The sequence below is a fragment of the Balaenoptera acutorostrata genome, chromosome 1, assembly GCF_949987535.1.
Source record: "Balaenoptera acutorostrata chromosome 1, mBalAcu1.1, whole genome shotgun sequence".
NCBI lineage: Eukaryota > Metazoa > Chordata > Mammalia > Artiodactyla > Balaenopteridae > Balaenoptera > Balaenoptera acutorostrata.
In genome coordinates this window covers 196,920,505-196,936,960 of record NC_080064.1, presented here as the reverse complement: position 1 = coordinate 196,936,960, position 16,456 = coordinate 196,920,505, and the positions used below count along the sequence as shown (strand labels likewise).

The following is a 16,456-nucleotide window of genomic DNA, read 5'->3' as shown; positions in this document are numbered from 1 at the left end:
CTCTCCTCACCTCCCTCCCACCGTGTCCCTCCTCTCTCTCCTCCCCCCCACCCCCTCCTCTCTCTCTCCACAGACTTTCCTGGCCTCCAGCGGGGGACTGTATTGCCTGGGTGGCAGCTGCGGGAACATTGTAATTCCAGGCTGCATGAGCCTGCAGGGCTCGCCCGCCAGCTCTGCCCTGCAGCGTGCATGCTCGGGCCTGGCCGCTGGGCTGCATGGGGCAGACGCACTCAGGGCCCCCTGCCCCAAGCAGGCCCCAGAAGGTCTGGGTGGGGACGGGTGGGAGCTCTGTGCTACTAGAATGTGCATGGATGCAGTGGCTTTCTCGGAGCCCTGGGAAACAGGGCCTCTGTGCTGATGGGAACATCCAGAGAGAACGGGATGACACAGAACCTTAGTGACAGGTCACCAGCACCAAGCCTGTGGGGACACGGGACGCCGGGCAGGGGGCTCTCCCCGGCCGGAGTCATCCAGTGTCTAAGGCTGGCACGTGGGCAGAGGCCTCCCGGCTTGGGACAGCCCTGTGCGGGGCAGGGTGTGGCCACTGAATTGATGGCCGCAGAGCAGCTGAGCTTCTGGGAGACTTGGCACTGGGTGGACACTAGGGGAGGGGCGGGAGAGCTGCCAGGGTCCTCGGCTGAGTGGCAGCTCGGGGCCTGGCCACCGCCTCCCCCCTCCCCCGGGGGCAGAATCGCTGTCCGCTCAGCGCACTGCTTGGCGCCCAGCCCGCGTCACCACCAGCGGAGCAGGCCTGGGGCCCTGAGCCCCCGGAGGGCCAGCACGAGTGCTCAGCAGGGGCCGCGGGGCGGGCTGGGAGTCCCCCCACCACGAGTCGTACCGCACACTCTGCCCCGCCCCGCCTGCCTGCCCTCACCCCCTGCCCCCGCCCCGGACTGATCCTGGGGCTGCGCCCCGCAGGACCCCGACGAGAGCGCCCGCATCTCCAGCGCCTTCTTCCGCCTGTTCCGCGTCATGAGGCTGATCAAGCTGCTGAGCCGCGCGGAGGGCGTGCGCACGCTGCTCTGGACCTTCATCAAGTCCTTCCAGGTGTGCGGCCCCGCCCACCCACGGGGTTTGCTCCGCAGGGGCCGCGGGGACGTCCGTGCCGCCCAGGCCGCAGGGCCCCGGTGAACGTGAAGGAAGGGAGGGCAGGGCTGCGGGGCAGGCGGCGGAGCTCCGCGCGCTAAGCCTCCGTCCTCGCCCGCAGGCCCTGCCCTACGTGGCTCTGCTCATCGTCATGCTCTTCTTTATCTACGCCGTCATCGGCATGCAGGTGAGGGGCGGGAGGAGAGCCTCCGGAGGCCGGGCCGGCGTGCGTGCAGGCTGGACCCTTCCCCCGCCCGGCCTCCTGGCAGCCCTGGGCTCAGCTGCAGGACCAGAGAAGGAGGTGGTCCCCAGACAGCGCAGCGTTAGTCAGGCAGAAGCAGCGCGGGGCGTGGAGGCGGGGAGGCTTTGTGGGCGGACGGACAAGGGCCAGATTGCTCTCCAAGGCCCCATCGGAGGTTCAGGTGGTCTCAGCAGGGCGCTCCCTACATTGACTGACTAGCTTTTGGTTAGGAAAACTGGCCCACCCCCCCAGATTTCTTTGGCTCGAGGGGAAGACCGTCACCCAACCTTGATAATACAGGTGACCCTTGAACAACACAGGTTTCAACTGCGCGTGTCCACGTATACGCGAATTTTTTGGGTAAATACGTACTACGGTACCACACGATTTGCGGTTATTTGAATCCGTGGATGCGGAACCCCGGATACGGAGGGCCCAAGGGCTGTCTGTAAAGTTATACCCCTGCGATGCTCAAGGGCCAACTGCAGCCCAGTTCGTCCGGCTTCAGGTCTGACGGGGCCTGAAGTGGAGGGGATTTGGAGGAAGTAGGGGGCAGCGGGAGGTGGGCTGGGGGAGACCTATGCGGGTGCCACCCTCCCGTGTGCAGATGCTCGGGAAGATTGCCCTGGTGGACGGGACCCAGATCAACCGGAACAACAACTTCCAGACCTTCCCCCAGGCCGTGCTGCTGCTCTTCAGGCAAGAGGCCCCTGCTGTCCCCACCCCTCCTCTGGTCTGGGGGGCAGGCTGGCTTCATGTGTGTGGGCCCTGCGCGCCGAAGCGCCAAGGCTCTGCTGTCCTTTTCGGATGCTCACCCCCCTACAGCCAGAGCCACTGTTTAAATCGTTTTTGCGCAAGTGGCCCTCGTCTTCACTGTGCCCTGGGGCTTGAAAAGGAGGCAGCCGGTCCTGAGTGGGGTCCTGCAGATCCCCCCACCCTCATTGCACTGAGGCGGGAGGCGGAGCTCGAATGTCCCTTGGAGGGAGGGTGAGGCCTCGCCGACCCCGGGTCAGCTCTCTTGCTCTCTTGCTGCCCCAGCGGTGACTTGAGTCTTGGACTGATTTTGCCCCTCTGTCCAAGAAGCCCCCTTTCTTTGTTCAGTTCCTGCCTGTGGCGCCCCACGAGGGGAGAACGCACGCAGCACAGGGGGGCAGTGGGGCCTGGCTCACACTGGGCGGCACTTGAACCCGGGGTCCTGAGGGGCGCCCGGCCTGCACCCCCCGATGCCCTGCTCTCCGCCGCTGCCCCGAGTGAGAGGCCCACGGCGCCCTGCCTTCCAGGTGTGCCACGGGTGAGGCGTGGCAGGAGATCCTGCTGGCCTGCAGCTACGGCCAGCTGTGCGACCCCGAGTCGGACTACGCCCCGGGGGAGGAGCGCACCTGTGGCACTGACTTCGCCTACTACTACTTCATCAGCTTCTACATGCTCTGTGCCTTCCTGGTGAGGCCCGAGGGCGGGGCGGCCGGGCTGCGGGGAGATGCGCTGAGGCAGGGTGACGCCCCCCCCACCCCCCCGCCTCCCGTCGCCTCTGTCTCTCCAGGGACCTAGCTCAGGGACCCAGGAGACGGGACTCTGGCTAGGGTGTCCCTGTTCTGGTCATCCTGGGTGTGGCTTCGTGTTCTGAGTGCGTCTGCGTGCTCCAGAGGAGTCGCTAGAAGCTTGGCCCTTTTTTGCTGTTGTTGTTAGAGATTAGTAATCAAAAGAATTTAGTGAGGTTCTACCCTAAAACAGAGTAAAGTCTATTCCAGTGAAGCCAGTAAATTCCAGTAAAGCCGTTCGCCCCTCTCTCTTCCTTGGAAGAGGCGGTTGCCCCCCAGTGAGGAGGCCGAGACTCCGGAAACAAGGTCCCGAAGGAGGTGGCAGTGGGCTCGGAAACAGAGCACAGGTGGCTTTGAGGCTCCAGGGCTGCTGTCTGCACCCGTGGGAGACACAGAGCCTCCCAGCCCCAGGCCCTCGCTCTTCGCTCTTTTTCTTTCCTATGTTCACTAAGATGCTTGCTTGAGCGTCTAACGTTCCCTGGGCTCAGTGCAGGGGACAGAAAGGTGAACAGGACACAGCCCTAGCCCTGAAGGCGCTCACTGAGTGCCACCTTGCATTTCAAAGGGACACCCAACAATACAGAACAGGCAAGAGCAGCACAGGGGCGGTGGTGGCCGGGGGAGACCAGCGTCCCTCTGGGGGGCAGACGAGAGGCTGAGGTTGGGATTTTTAAGGATGAGCTCCAGGAGCCCCGGCAGAGGACACCGCGTGGGCCGGAGCAGAGTGACATAGGCCGCTCGTGTGCGGGATGTAGTCGCCAGAAGGGCTCGGAGGCAGGGCCCAGGCAAGGAGAAGCTACAGACCCCAGGCCCCGTGGACACCCCCATTCCCCCCGCCCCCCCGCCCCGTGCCACCTGCCTTTCCGAGCAGGGAGCCCACAGTTCTCCTCCTGCAGATCATCAACCTCTTTGTGGCTGTCATCATGGACAACTTTGACTACCTCACACGGGACTGGTCCATCCTGGGCCCTCATCACCTGGACGAGTTCAAGGCCATCTGGGCAGAGTATGACCCAGAGGCTAAGTGAGTCCCGCCTGCAGGCTCTGTGCTGGGCCCTCCCTCAACCGTCCACTCCTCTGGTCTAGACCCCGTCCTGGAGTCCGACAGCGAGTCCCTCTCCAGCCTAACGAGAAGGAGAGGGCTGTCCCTCCCTTTATTATCCGAGGGCCCGGATCAGAGACTCCGAGTTCCTCAGGGTTGGGAGGGATCCTACAGCCTCCCAGGGCAGAAGCCCCCTTGCCTTTACTAGGAGCTGGTCATCCAGCTTCGCTTGGATGCTTCTAGGAGCAGGGAACTCACTACCTCCCCAGGCAGTTTAGGCCCCGGCTACTCAGAGTGTGGTCCACTGACCAAGAAGCTGAGCTCTACAAAGATGCAGAGCCCCCCCCCAAATCCCCGGCCTCACCCCAGAATGACGGAATCAGAATCTGCATTGCCGTTAACCTGGCCCTCGGGGCATTCGGGTGCACTTTAACGCTGGGAAGCACAGCTGCCTTACCTTCTTTCCAAGAAGGTAAGAAGCTCACGTTTGATGACTGTTTCCGAGGTGTCAGGTGCCGTGCCAAGTACGACATGCATCGTCTCACTTACCCTCCCAACCTATGACACGGCCTCCAGCTCCCTACTGGTCCCTGGAAGTGAGCGTCCGCCTCCCTTGATCCATACCCTCTACTTCTATTAATACATCCCAGGAGCCCCCAGGCAGCGTGACTAAAACCCAGCGAAGCCTCCACCATGGGAGAAATGAGGTCCGGATTCCAGCCCAGAGATCCCGTATCTGAGGGGATTCTGGCCTCTTACCACCCCCCAAAAAAGACAGCCCATTACTGGTGGTGGGCAACAGTGAATTCAAACATCGTTTCTTCTTTAAAACGGACACTTAGCTTCCACTCCCTAAGCATGGTTGGAAATCAGGAAGCGTCCCCCTGTCTCCTGACTCCCCTGCCCTTCCTCGGCCATTCTCTGAGCAGGAAGGGAGGCCTGGGTGGGGCTGCCAGGTGCACAGGTCTGGTGTCCTCCTGCAGGGGCAGAATCAAGCACCTGGATGTGGTGACCTTGCTGAGAAGGATCCAGCCCCCTCTGGGCTTTGGGAAGTTCTGCCCACACCGGGTAGCGTGTAAGGTAACCAGAGCTGCCAGCGAGGGGTGCCCCCCACCTGGCCCGCACCCCCGGAAGAGGCACAGGGGCCCTGGGGCAGGGGCACTGGCGAGGGCCCGACTGGGTGAGTCATTTTAGAGCAGTCGTCTCCTGGGTCCCCACGTCCCTGGGACCTAAACCCTCAACAGTGTCTCCAATTCATCCCCCCCTCCCTCACGGAGGGCATCCTGCTTATCCCCCCCCCCCAGCGCCCGGTCCCCTCCCCTGCCGGCCCCCAGACCGGGTGAGGATGACCCCCCGGCTCAGTGGTCCCGGCCTGGCAGTGAGCCCCCTCTCTGCACAGCGGCTGGTGGGCATGAACATGCCCCTGAACAGCGACGGCACGGTCACCTTCAACGCCACGCTCTTCGCCCTGGTCCGCACAGCACTCAAGATCAAGACGGAAGGTGCGGGCAGTCCCCTCCTCTCAGGGGATGAGTTTTCTAGCGGATTCTACCAGAATCTGAGCTAAAGGTCGGAATCAAGAGTCACGGGGAGAAACAGAGGGAGGACCCAGGCCATGGCCACAACGTTCTCATGCCCCTCAGGGCACAGCGGGAGCCCCAAAATTCTGCAGGGCAAAGGTCACCAAGGCTCTGTTCCCACACAGCCGGGTCTGATGCGGGTGGGCCAGGGAGTGGCGGGGTGACCACGGGGGTGGGACCCCCCGGGATCTGCTGGACCGCTGCTGGGTTCGCACGGGGCCCCACTGAACCTGCAGGCCCCCCTGCTGGGAGGACAGATGGGATGGGAGGGGGGAGGAGATGGGGGTCTCCCTCACGCAGGGACCCGGTGGCATCAGAGCTACCGCCCAGGTGAGCAGGACCGTCGCAGGCATGAAGCAGAGGAGCAGGACGGCTGCCTGGAGGAGGCGGGACAGACCACGGGCTGTGGGGGATGGAAGGCTGCTGGGCGGGTGTAGGGGAGGATGGGAGGCGACAGCCTCTCCGATCAGCCACCCAGGTGCTGGAACCGAGGCCTGCGGGGAGTGCGTATGTGACCCGAGGGTCGGGCTGCCCCAGGGGAACGGTGATGCCCTCCCCGCAAAGCAGCCGCCACAAGGGAAAACCCAGCCAACGTTTGCTGAGCGAGAGGTTCGGGGAGTGCTAGGTGGCTTTGTCAAGTGCGGTTGGCTTGGCCTGTCCCTTGCCCCCAGGCAACTTCGAACAGGCCAATGAGGAGCTGCGGGCCATCATCAAGAAAATCTGGAAAAGGACCAGTATGAAGCTCCTGGACCAGGTCATCCCTCCCATAGGAGGTGGGTGCCGCTTTGGGAGACCAGAGGCCAGAGGCGGCCGAGGACAGGGGAAAAGGTGGCTTCCAGGGAGCCCCAAGGGAGTCTGAGAGCAGCCTGGCCCTCCGTGAATGCCTTGGGTAGACCCCATGGTAGCCATCGGGGTCACATCGGCAAGCAGAGGAGGGGGGTGCGAGGGGCACCTGGACCTGGCTACATTTGGCCCGCACGCTGACCCCAGCCTCAGATGCCCACCGGCCCCTGTTGCCCCCCCTGCAGATGACGAGGTGACGGTGGGGAAGTTCTACGCCACGTTTCTCATCCAGGAGCACTTCCGGAAGTTCATGAGGCGCCAGGAGGAATATTATGGGTACCGGCCCAAGAAGGACACGGTGCAGATCCAGGTAAGCCCATCCTGAGCACCAGGGAGCTCCACTGCTGAGATGGTCTCCAGACTCCAGCCCCCTCTCTGTGTCCTTGGGGGCAGTGGTGGAGGCAGAGAGGGCAGGACAGAGCCAGGATGAGTAGGGGGAGAGATGACAGCTCTGGATGGAAGATGCTTCGACCTCAAGGGAAGAACCAGGAGCCCTTCCATCCCTGGATGATATGACGCAAAACCATGGTTCTATCCCCTGAACACAAGGGAGAGATTTGGGTTAGATGAGAGCAGTGGTCTCCAAAGAGGACAGGTTTCCCGGGGGAGGGGAGGTGCTTGAAATGACCCATTGGGTACGCAAAGAAACGTAGAACTTTGGGTTATCTTGCCTGTTTTTAATTTCAATTTTTTATGTTAAGTATAACGCACATAAAGGATACATTCAAAAAATATTCACGTATTTGGGCTGTGTGTTCAAAAATGTATCTCAATTTTTACTTTGAAACAATCTCACAATTTCAAAAGTTGCATGTATGATACAAAAAAAATTTCTTTCTGAACCGTTTGAGAGTCATTCCCATCAACCCAGAACAGGTGAGTGTGTGTTTCCCGCCAGCGAGGGCGTCCTCCTCCGTAACCCTCCTCCACAGCCATGATGCAGCCGCCAAAATCAGGAAGCTGATGCATCAGTCCCGTGGAGTCCTCAGGCCCCATGCAACTTGTGCCGGTGGTCCCTATAATGTCCTTTATGGCAAAAGGATGGGACCCAGAATCACACAGTGCGTTTAGTTGTCATATCTGTTTAGTCTGTAGTCCCTCAGTCTTTCCTTGAAATGACCTTGACACTTTGAAGATTCCCAGCCAGCGCGTCCCTTGGTCTGGGTTTGTGCAGTGTTGCCTCGTGACAGATTGAGGGCTTGCATCTTGGACAGGAATGTCCCAGAAGTGATGCTGTGTTGTCATTGCAAACTATCAGGTGACACCAGTCTTGCTTTGTCCCGTTGCTGCTGATATGAACTTTGATCAGCTCAAAAAATGGTATAAATGGCACGTGCAATCGGAAGAGATCATTTGTCTAAAAGACTGTACTGATGAGAGGATTTCCCAGCCTGCAGGCCTGGGCGGGGGATGAAACCCCCTGTGAGGCCTAGAGAAGATGTCTTGGGAGCCATCAGGGTTTGGACTATCCCAGCGGCCAGAGTAGGAGCCCAGGGGGATCGAATGAGCAGGAGGGGGTGGGGTGAAGCTGGGCCTTCAGGGAAGCCCTGGTTGCCGGGATTAGAAACGGGGGAGGCCGCGAGAAGCAATGCGTCCTCCCCTCCTGGCCTGGAGGGGTCACTGAGTCCCTCTCGGTCCCCAGGCCGGACTGCGGACCCTTGAGGAAGAGGCAGCTCCTGAGATCCACCGCACCATCTCGGGAGACCTGACGGCCGAGGAGGAGCTGGAGAGAGCCATGGTGGAGGCTGCGATGGAGGAAGGGATATTCCGGGTGAGTGAGGCCCTGGCCACGCCAGTGTGTGCGCGTTCCAGGCCAGGGAGCGGAAAGGAGGCCAGGAGCCCCGCCGTGCAGAACGGGGGAGCTGAGGATACCCGCCGCCCACACCTCCCAGGACTCTGAACCAATGACCCACCTGCTTGAGGTGTCACATCCTTCCCACCTTCCTCTGCCCAGCCTCCGCGGCCTCCCCTCCCCACAAGCCTGAGGCAACGTCCACCCATCAGAAACCCCCGTCATCAGATGCCCCAGCTGCTTCCTGTCTCACTGTCCTCCCTCCTAGAGCTGGAGGGTCCCTCACGACCACCCAGCTGAACCTTCTGGGTTATTCATGAGGAAATGGTGGCCCAGAGAGACTGTCTGAGTCCAGTACCGCTCAGCAAGTTACTTTCGGAGGCGGGACTAGAGCCCGTCCTCCAGACTGCCTGGTTCTGGGCTCCCCGACTCCCTGCGTTTCCCGTCCCGGTGTCTGGTCCCCGTACAGTTCTTAGGGGTGTCCTGTCTACCCCATCAAACTGAGAACGCCCTGAGGGCGATGGTCTCTTCTCCTGCCTCACAGCCCGGTCTTTTCTCCTCTGGCCTTGTTCCCAGCACCGTCTGTCGTCCAGGGTGGCAGCCCCTGCACATGCATCCCTGGTCCCCGCTCTCAGTCCCTCCCCTGTCCTCCTCACCCACAGAGGACCGGAGGCCTGTTTGGCCAGGTGGACAACTTCCTGGAAAGGACCAGCTCCCTGCCTCCACACATGGCCAACCAGAGACCCCTCCAGTTTACTGAAATAGAGATGGAGGAGCTGGAGTCGCCCGTCTTCTTGGAGGACTTCCCTCAACATCCAAGTGCCAACCCTCTTGCTCGTGCCAACACCAACAATGCCAACGCCAACGTTGCCGGTGGCAAGAGCAACCATGGCAACAGCCCGGCATTCTCCAGGTAGTGGTGGCAACCGTCAGCCTGGCATGTAGGGGCTGGGGTGAGACTGGGCAGACGTGGTTAGTGGGCTCTGGGCCTTTGGGGTCACCCCGAAATGTGGAGGGTGTGCTTTGCTTGCCTTGCGCCCTTTGGGGTCCAGCCCACGCCTTGCTGCGCAGGAGGCCGGCCTGGACGGCAGAGACGTGTGTAGCCAGCAGGGGGCAGCCTCGGGTCGGTGTCGGTCAGTGCCCAGCGGTGCTTTCCTTCCGTGGTCTTGGCGGGTCCCGGAAAGGCACACGTTAGGTTAGAAGGAGAGGGTGCATCCTATGAAACCTGAAGAATTAAGATTCAACCCTTGGATTTGGGTTCCAGGTGGTTCCCATGTCGCCAACCCAGGGCTGAATATAATCTGTGATTACATGAGTGTCAGGAAAAACAGCAGGATGAGCAGAGAGGGTCTTGGCCATCGTGGCCTATGGGCTGGGCTCCAAGCAGAGCTTCCATTCTAGACAGGGGGCCCGGGGACTGGGGGTCTCCTAGGCCCGGAGAGTCTGGGTTCCCCCACCTCAGGAATGGGCGGGACAGGGCAGAGGCCAGGGGAACCACTACTCCCCAGGCTGGGGCTGCCTGCACCCCCTTCTGGCCTGAGACCCCTCAAATTCAGCCCACAAGTCTTGGAGGGCGCCTGCACGTGGGGTCACCGCGGTGCTGGGTGCTGTGGACGTGCAGACCCGGCCCAGCCCCCAGAGGATCGCAGTCTTGTCGGGAGAACGAGCCATGTGATCCGACTATGACCAAATGACGTCAAGGAGTAGGTCCTGAGCAGGCAGAGGGCCCAGGACCTAACTGCTTAGGGACATGGAGGAAGCTTCCAGAACTGTGGGCTCTGGGCGGGACACCCCGCGACCAGATGTGAGGGCTCCCGGGTGATCACGTGCAACCGAGGTTGAGACGCAGTGTCCTCAGGGGCGTGAGGCCCGAGCTGGGCAGGTGTGGGAGGGGCCAGAGAGCAAAGGGGTGCAGATCGGAGGAGAGGAGGCTGGCCACTCCACAGCGATGGGCCTAGGACCTGCGGGAAAGGGTGTGGGGACCACAGAGGGCAGGGATGGGGGAGCCCGTAGCCCCATCAGCTGTGCTTCCATTTCAGCGTCCACTCTGAAGGGGAGCTCCCAGGGGAGACAGAGACGCCTGCCACCAGAGGAGGAGCCTCCAGCCAGCCCCAGGGGGCCCTGGGTCAGTCTCTCCTGTGCTCCCGAGGGGCTGACCTTCTCCCAGGAGGGCCTGGGGAGCCGCTCTTCCGTCCACTTGGGGAACCTGCGGCCGGGAGGGCTGGGAGCCTGTGGCGATGGGAACCAGCTGCTCACCCAGGCAGAGGAAGGGGGCCACCCAGGTGACTGAGGGAGCCGGGGGGGGTACACTGTGAAAGGGCCCTCCCTGGTACACCAGGAAGCTCGTACCCCTCCACCCCGGCTGAAGACAGCCCTGGACACACTGTCACCTCAGCTCTGCCTTTCAGCAGATGACCTGGCAGCCTCTCAGTGGGTCCTGGACCGCCGTGTGTGACAGAAGGGGCCTGAGGAGGCTGGAGTTCACAGGAGACGAGGGTGCTTGTTCCGCAACACAGACACACACACACACACACACACACACACACACACGTGCACAGTCACACGCACACAAACACAAGATCAGCTTGGCCAAAGCTGGTCAGGCTCTGGCCCTGATCCCCTCCCAAACCCAAAAGGACAGGGACCAGGGCACGTAGAGTTGGGGGGATGGGCAGTGGGGAGTCCTGCCCGGCCTGGGGTGGGCTGGGCCTCGGCATGTGTCACCCTCTAGGACCCCGAGGATCTCAGGGTGGGGCTGACTGGCCAAGGGGAGCTCTGTCGACCCAGGGCTCCCAGCAGGAGTCAGCAGCCCCTCTGGCCCTCGGCCCACAGGACCCCACAGCAAGTCCCATGGGGAGAGGCTGCAGGGACAGCTGCCCTGGAGGGCGATACCCGGAGCTCAGGCACCTGCCGCCCCCTGCCAGGTAATGGGCTAGAGGCCGGCGAGCTTGCAGTGGTAATTCAACAGCAGAAGGGACGGGACCCCTGGTCCTCCCCTTCCCGGGGGTCTTGGCTGGAGCTCCCTCTGAAGAGCCGGGGCTTCCTGACCCCAGCGGGCTCCGGCCTTCCTGAGGGGTCTTTGCTTCTGCGCACCTGGAACAGCTTGTGGTGCCCGAGGAGAGGAGCCCCACCCCAGGGTCCCTGCCCGAGGAAGCGCCCCCCGAGGACGGTACCCCCGGGTGCCCGGCCCCAGCCACGACCCTGCTGATCCGAGAGGTGAGGGGGGCTAGGAAGGCACTGGACTGCATCCCGGGGTGGCCCTGCAATGGCCTGGGGTGGACAGGGGCTGAGGCTCCGCGGGAAGACCCACTCGGCCGCCTCTCCCGTCTGCAGGCTCTGGTTCGAGGGGGCCTGGACACTTTGGCAGCTGATGCTAACTTCGTCATGGCAACGGGCCACACCCTGGCGGAAGCCTGCCAGATGGAACTGCAGGAAGTGGAGGTGGCAGCCGCCGAGCTTCTGAAGGGACGAGAGACCCTGGAGGATGTGGCCAGCGCCCGGGGGTGTTGGAGCCTCGGGTCCTCCCTGGGAAGCCTCGACCAGCATCAGGGCTCCCGGGAGACCCTCATTCCCCACAGGCTGTGAAGGCCACGGGCGTCAGCCTGGGCTTAGAGCCGGCGTGGCCAAGGGTGGGGGGGCTGGCGCGGGAGGGTTGGCCCAGCACGGCAGCCCCCCGTCTCAGCAGCTAGACGGACAGACAGGAACCACCCGCAAGGTCAGGAGGTGGATGGACAGGCCCTTCTCCTCACCAGCAAGAGGCGTGATGGGATGGAGCTTCTGGGGTCATTCAAAGAGGCCTGGTCAGTGCCAGCAGGACATTAAAGTCTCCAGGCCTGCGACAGGGCACCTGTCTCTGCTTGTCTCCTTTGGGGGCCCTTCTACACCCTCCACACCCGCCCCCCGCCGCTCCACGGAGCCCCCTCTGCATCGTCCTCCTGCAGGAGCGGAGGGGCCACCGTGGAGGAGGCGGTGCTCCTGGACATCCCCAGGCAGCCCCCCGGGCAGGTCCCCTGCAGCCACCCTTCCCCACCGTCCTGGCCAGAGTCCACGGCCCAGAGCCTCGGGGGGGCCCCGCTCTCCGCCTGGGGGAGCAGGGCCCGCAGTGCCCACCTCCTCTCCCCCCCACCGAGCAGCAGTGAGTAACAGGATGAGGCACGGGCTGTGGCCCCCACTCCCTCCCGCGTGCCGGCTGCACACACACCCTAGTCCCAGAGCACCGTCACACACGGTCCCCGCTCGTCCTCCCCACAGCCCGCTAAGCAGCGGGAGAGTCCATGTTGAAGATGCCACGTTGGAGGCCCAGAGAGGTGGCTCGCGTGCCTGTGTCACACAGCCAGCCAGGGGCAGAGTTAGCACTGGGGTCCCACCGGTGCCCTCCCCTCTTCCCTGGGCAGACGCTCCCCCCGCCATCAGCTCTCCCACTGGCCTCCTGTGCACCTCCTGGCAACCCCCAGGTGGGCCCCTCGGCCTCCCAGACTGGGGGCCGCACGGGGCAGGGGGATGACCCCCCCCCGGTGCCCTGCAGACCCGGGGTCCCCGTCAGAGTAGCCATTTCCACTCGCCTCCTCCTCAAACCTCAGCACCAAGAACCCGCCCCCACTCCACCCTCAGCAAGGCTTTGTTCCCTCCTGCACAGAGATGCCCCCAGAAGATCCCTCCCACAGCTCCCGTCACCAGCCTGATGGACAGCCCGCTGCGCCCCACGCTCCCCGCCCCGCCCCCCACCCCAGCGGGAGCCACTCCTCCTGCAGCCAGCCTCTCGGCCAGCCCAGCCCCCGTCCGCCCCTCCTCACGGCCCTCCTCCACCTGCACGTCCGTCCCGGCCGCCCCCTGCCGCCCAGCTACCTGTTGTCTACCTGCCGTCTCCTCTCACCTGTCGCCTAGTTAGTTCATTCCTGAGGACCACGCCTCTCACCTGGGCCGGCTCCTCCTCCCCTGCGCCCGCCTGCTGCCCCGGTGGGCTGCCTTCTGCCCCGCCCCTGCTCTGAGACCCTGGGAGTCCCAGCTCACCTGGTTTCTAGCCTGCGTGAGGTGCTGTCACCTCTCCCTCCTTCCTGCAAGGCCTGCGGCCTCGGCTCCCCCGAGTTTCCTCCCCTTTCCCGTGCTCCGTCCTGCAGCCTCCCTGTGACCTGTCCCCAGGCCAGCCCCCTCTCCAGGGAAGGCGTCCTCAGGGTTCTGTGTCCTGCATCCTTGCTTCCCGCGGGCTCAGCTCCCCGGACGCTCCCATCACTCTCCTAACGCGGTGCTGATAATCCGCACCGCGCGGCTGGCCTATTTCTTCTAAACGCCAATCCTGTGCTGCTTCTCCTTGTCAGTTCTGCGAATGTCCCACTTGTGCCAAAAGCACATCGCGTCCAAAGTCGACCTCCTCACCCATCCCCGCAGCCTGCTGACCTCAGGGCCCTACTCCCTGTTCAACCCGTGAGTCTGAGTGTTGTCTGGACTCCTACCTTCCCCCACTGTGCCCTGGGGACTCCCCCTCAAACCTGTCCCCTCCCCATGGTGACTTTCCTGACACTCAGTCCTCGTTTCATGCCTTGTCTATTGTGCCTCAGAACAGCCTCCCAGCACCAACCCCCCTTCCTCCCAGCCTGACCCTGATCCTTCTAAACAGAGAAACCTGCTGTCTTATCCCCCCACTTAAAACCCTTAAAGGCCCCCAAAGCCTCAGAATATGGTGCAGAACCCTTGCCTGGGCTGACAGGCAGCTCCGACCCAGCCCTGGCCCTCATGCCAGCCTGCTCGCCCTCCCAGCCCCCTGCAGCCCAGCCGGGGACAGCTGCCCACCCCTCTGAGTGCCACATGCTGTTCTGGGGAGAAACTTCCCGAACCCTCAACCCCACGGACCCCTTGGCCATCATCTTCCACATCTCAGCTTCTCCAATACTTCCTGCAGAAAGCATCCCCCAGATGCCCCCAGACGCTCTAGGTGGCCCAGCGACGGGGCACGTGTGTTTCCCCATCGCGGCCGGGGTCACCCCTGCTCTGTGACGTTTATTTTACACCAGACTGAGGCCGAGTTCCACAAAAGCAGGAGCAGGTCCACCAGGCTGGCCCTTAACCCCAGAGCTGAGCACTTGTCAACACAGGCGAGTGGCTCAGTCACTGTCAGATAAATGCAGGGAAATGCTGAGAAGCGTGGCCCTGACCTGGCTGACAGCCCGCCCGCCCAGGGTCACCTGCTCAGGGCTGCAGCCTCGCGCCCTCACTGCCCAGTCCCCGGGGAGGCGGCGGCAGGAATCGGCCTCCAGAGGTGCAGGCTGACCCCCTCAGCTTCAGCCCTACCCAGGCAGCCACTCAAACTGTCCCCTCCACTGCCTCCTCTTGGCGGGGAGCTGAAATAATCCCCCTCGCAGCATGGCTGAAAAACTAAACAACCTGGGGCACACGTGAAAGGGCTTCGTACGCTGCAAAGGTCTATAGAAGGATGTTTCCATTTACAAGTGGGACCGGAGCATCTTATATCAATACCTAACATGTACAGAGTACCAACAATACAGCAGGCCCCGCTCCACGCCTTCTGCATAGATTATTTAATCCTCTTTTTTTTTTTGTTTATTTATTTATTTATTTATTTATTTATTTTTGGCTGTGTTGGGTCTTCGGTTCGTGCGAGGGCTTTCTCCAGTTGCGGCAAGCGGGGGCCACTCTTCATCGCGGTGCGGGGACCGCTCTTCATCGCGGTGCGCGGGCCTTTCTCTATCGCGGCCCCTCCCGTCGCGGGGCACAGGCTCCAGACGCGCAGGCTCAGCAATTGTGGCTCACGGGCCCAGCTGCTCCGTGGCATGTGGGATCTTCCCAGACCAGGGCTCGAACCCGTGTCCCCTGCATTAGCAGGCAGATTCTCAACCACTGCGCCACCAGGGAAGCCCCTATTTAATCCTCTTGATACCAAGGAAGTATCATCCTCCTTCTGCAAGTATGACACGGAGAGGACAGGTAACGTGCCCAAGGCCCCGCAGCGGGTAGGAGGGCCAAGGCGGGACTCAGCTCAGGCGACGTGACTCCAGCCCCACAGCCCTCGCGGCTGCGCCATTCGGCACGTCTGTGCCGGGCCTCCCAGCCCGCGCGACAGGTGGACACGTGCACACAGGCGCTGAGGAACCTTCCGGCGCTCACCCTTTCCGACAGTTCAGGCAGTTTCCTCTGCAACGTGCAGGACATTCTAATTTGTCAGAACGTACAAAATCTTGCCTCTCCCCAGCTCCCCTTCGAATAATCGCTGGGTTTCTCCATAGAGGGCCGCCAGGCCACTCGGATAAAGTACAGAAGGAACACGGTGTGGGAGGCTGAGGGCCTGGGGCCGTGGGGGGAGCAGGCAGGCCCCTCCCGTCAGCCGGGCCATCCAACAGAGCCGGTGTCCAGAGGGGCTGGTGGGCCACCTTCTGTCGCCTGCGGGCACTGGCCAGGGCGCTGTCTGCTGCACGCCTAGCTTCTCCTGGCCGGTTCCCTGCAGACTTGGGATCCCGCTGCTGGGGGGGTGGGGGGGGCGGGGGGAATCTGCCAGAGGGGGCGGGGCGCAGCTTGGGGGAGGGGTGGGCACCGAGCCTCATGCCAGGTGCGGGGACCAGGGGAGCCATCCCTGCCTTCTGGAAGGTGTGGAGCTCAGCTGGAGCATATCCCTGGACCAAGGAGGCTGGGCTCGGTTCCAGGCCCTCCTCAGAGCGGGGAGGCACCCCAGCTGTGGTCCCAGTGCGTTTCCAGGCCCGGCTCTGGATGGGGCCGAGAGGTCCCTGAAGCAGGGGTATGGCTGCCCTCTGCAAGGTGAAGGAGCACAGCCTTGGAGCTGGACCCGTGCGGCCCCGAGTCCCTCCACCTGCCTCCATGCTCCGATGTTAGGCGCTCACACACCCTTTCAAGCTTCTGCTCCTCCTTCTGTACAATGGGGATAAACTCCTGCTTGCAGGCTGCTGGAAGGTGTGAAAGTGACCTTGGACGGGGTGCAGCTGCTGTTTTGGTTCTGTCAGACGCTGGCTGCAGGAAAAGCCAGAGGTTACGATGGCAGGAGGCTGAGTGTCTCACAGGAAGCCGGGCAGCTCGGCTCTCAGCCCAGCATCTCAGCGTCGGGCCTGGTCCTCCCACAGGCCCTGCAATTCTCAGCCGTAGCCCTCGGGTGTGGAGGCCGGCTCCACAGGTCACTAGAAAAGGCACTGACAACCCAGCGCTAACCTTGACCCATTTTCTGGCATCCGATCCCAGTAACACGTCACTCCTGCCTTGGGCCTGACAGCTTATGGTGGCAAGTGGCACTCCCCGCTTCACCAAGGTTCCTGCTGCCGTTGTACTGATGAGGCGACCGAGGGGCAGGGCCTCCCAGCTGGAAGGGGCAGGGCT

General features: G+C 62.7%; 1 protein-coding gene across 3 annotated transcripts in view; it reads left to right on the top strand.

Annotated features, from left to right (window-relative positions):
• The window catches only part of CACNA1S (calcium voltage-gated channel subunit alpha1 S), a 62,262-nt gene extending 50,296 nt beyond the window's left edge, over nt 1-11,966 (top strand). Inside the window, exons 29-44 of one of the 3 annotated variants that reach the window (XM_028162637.2) lie at nt 74-130; nt 919-1,047; nt 1,208-1,273; nt 1,935-2,026; nt 2,608-2,767; nt 3,762-3,889; nt 4,891-4,987; nt 5,307-5,409; nt 6,159-6,260; nt 6,516-6,640; nt 7,973-8,101; nt 8,785-9,038; nt 10,162-10,247; nt 10,955-11,046; nt 11,225-11,338; nt 11,456-11,966. In XM_028162637.2, the coding sequence (XP_028018438.2) occupies nt 74-130; nt 919-1,047; nt 1,208-1,273; nt 1,935-2,026; nt 2,608-2,767; nt 3,762-3,889; nt 4,891-4,987; nt 5,307-5,409; nt 6,159-6,260; nt 6,516-6,640; nt 7,973-8,101; nt 8,785-9,038; nt 10,162-10,247; nt 10,955-11,046; nt 11,225-11,338; nt 11,456-11,707 (1,986 nt within the window). In that variant the 3' untranslated portion in view covers nt 11,708-11,966. The remainder of the gene's footprint in view (nt 1-73; nt 131-918; nt 1,048-1,207; nt 1,274-1,934; nt 2,027-2,607; nt 2,768-3,761; nt 3,890-4,890; nt 4,988-5,306; nt 5,410-6,158; nt 6,261-6,515; nt 6,641-7,972; nt 8,102-8,784; nt 9,039-10,161; nt 10,248-10,954; nt 11,047-11,224; nt 11,339-11,455) is intronic. The other 2 variants (XM_007167249.2, XM_057544528.1) reach the window with 2 other exon arrangements.
• The last annotated feature ends 4,490 nt before the right edge of the window (nt 11,967-16,456 follow it).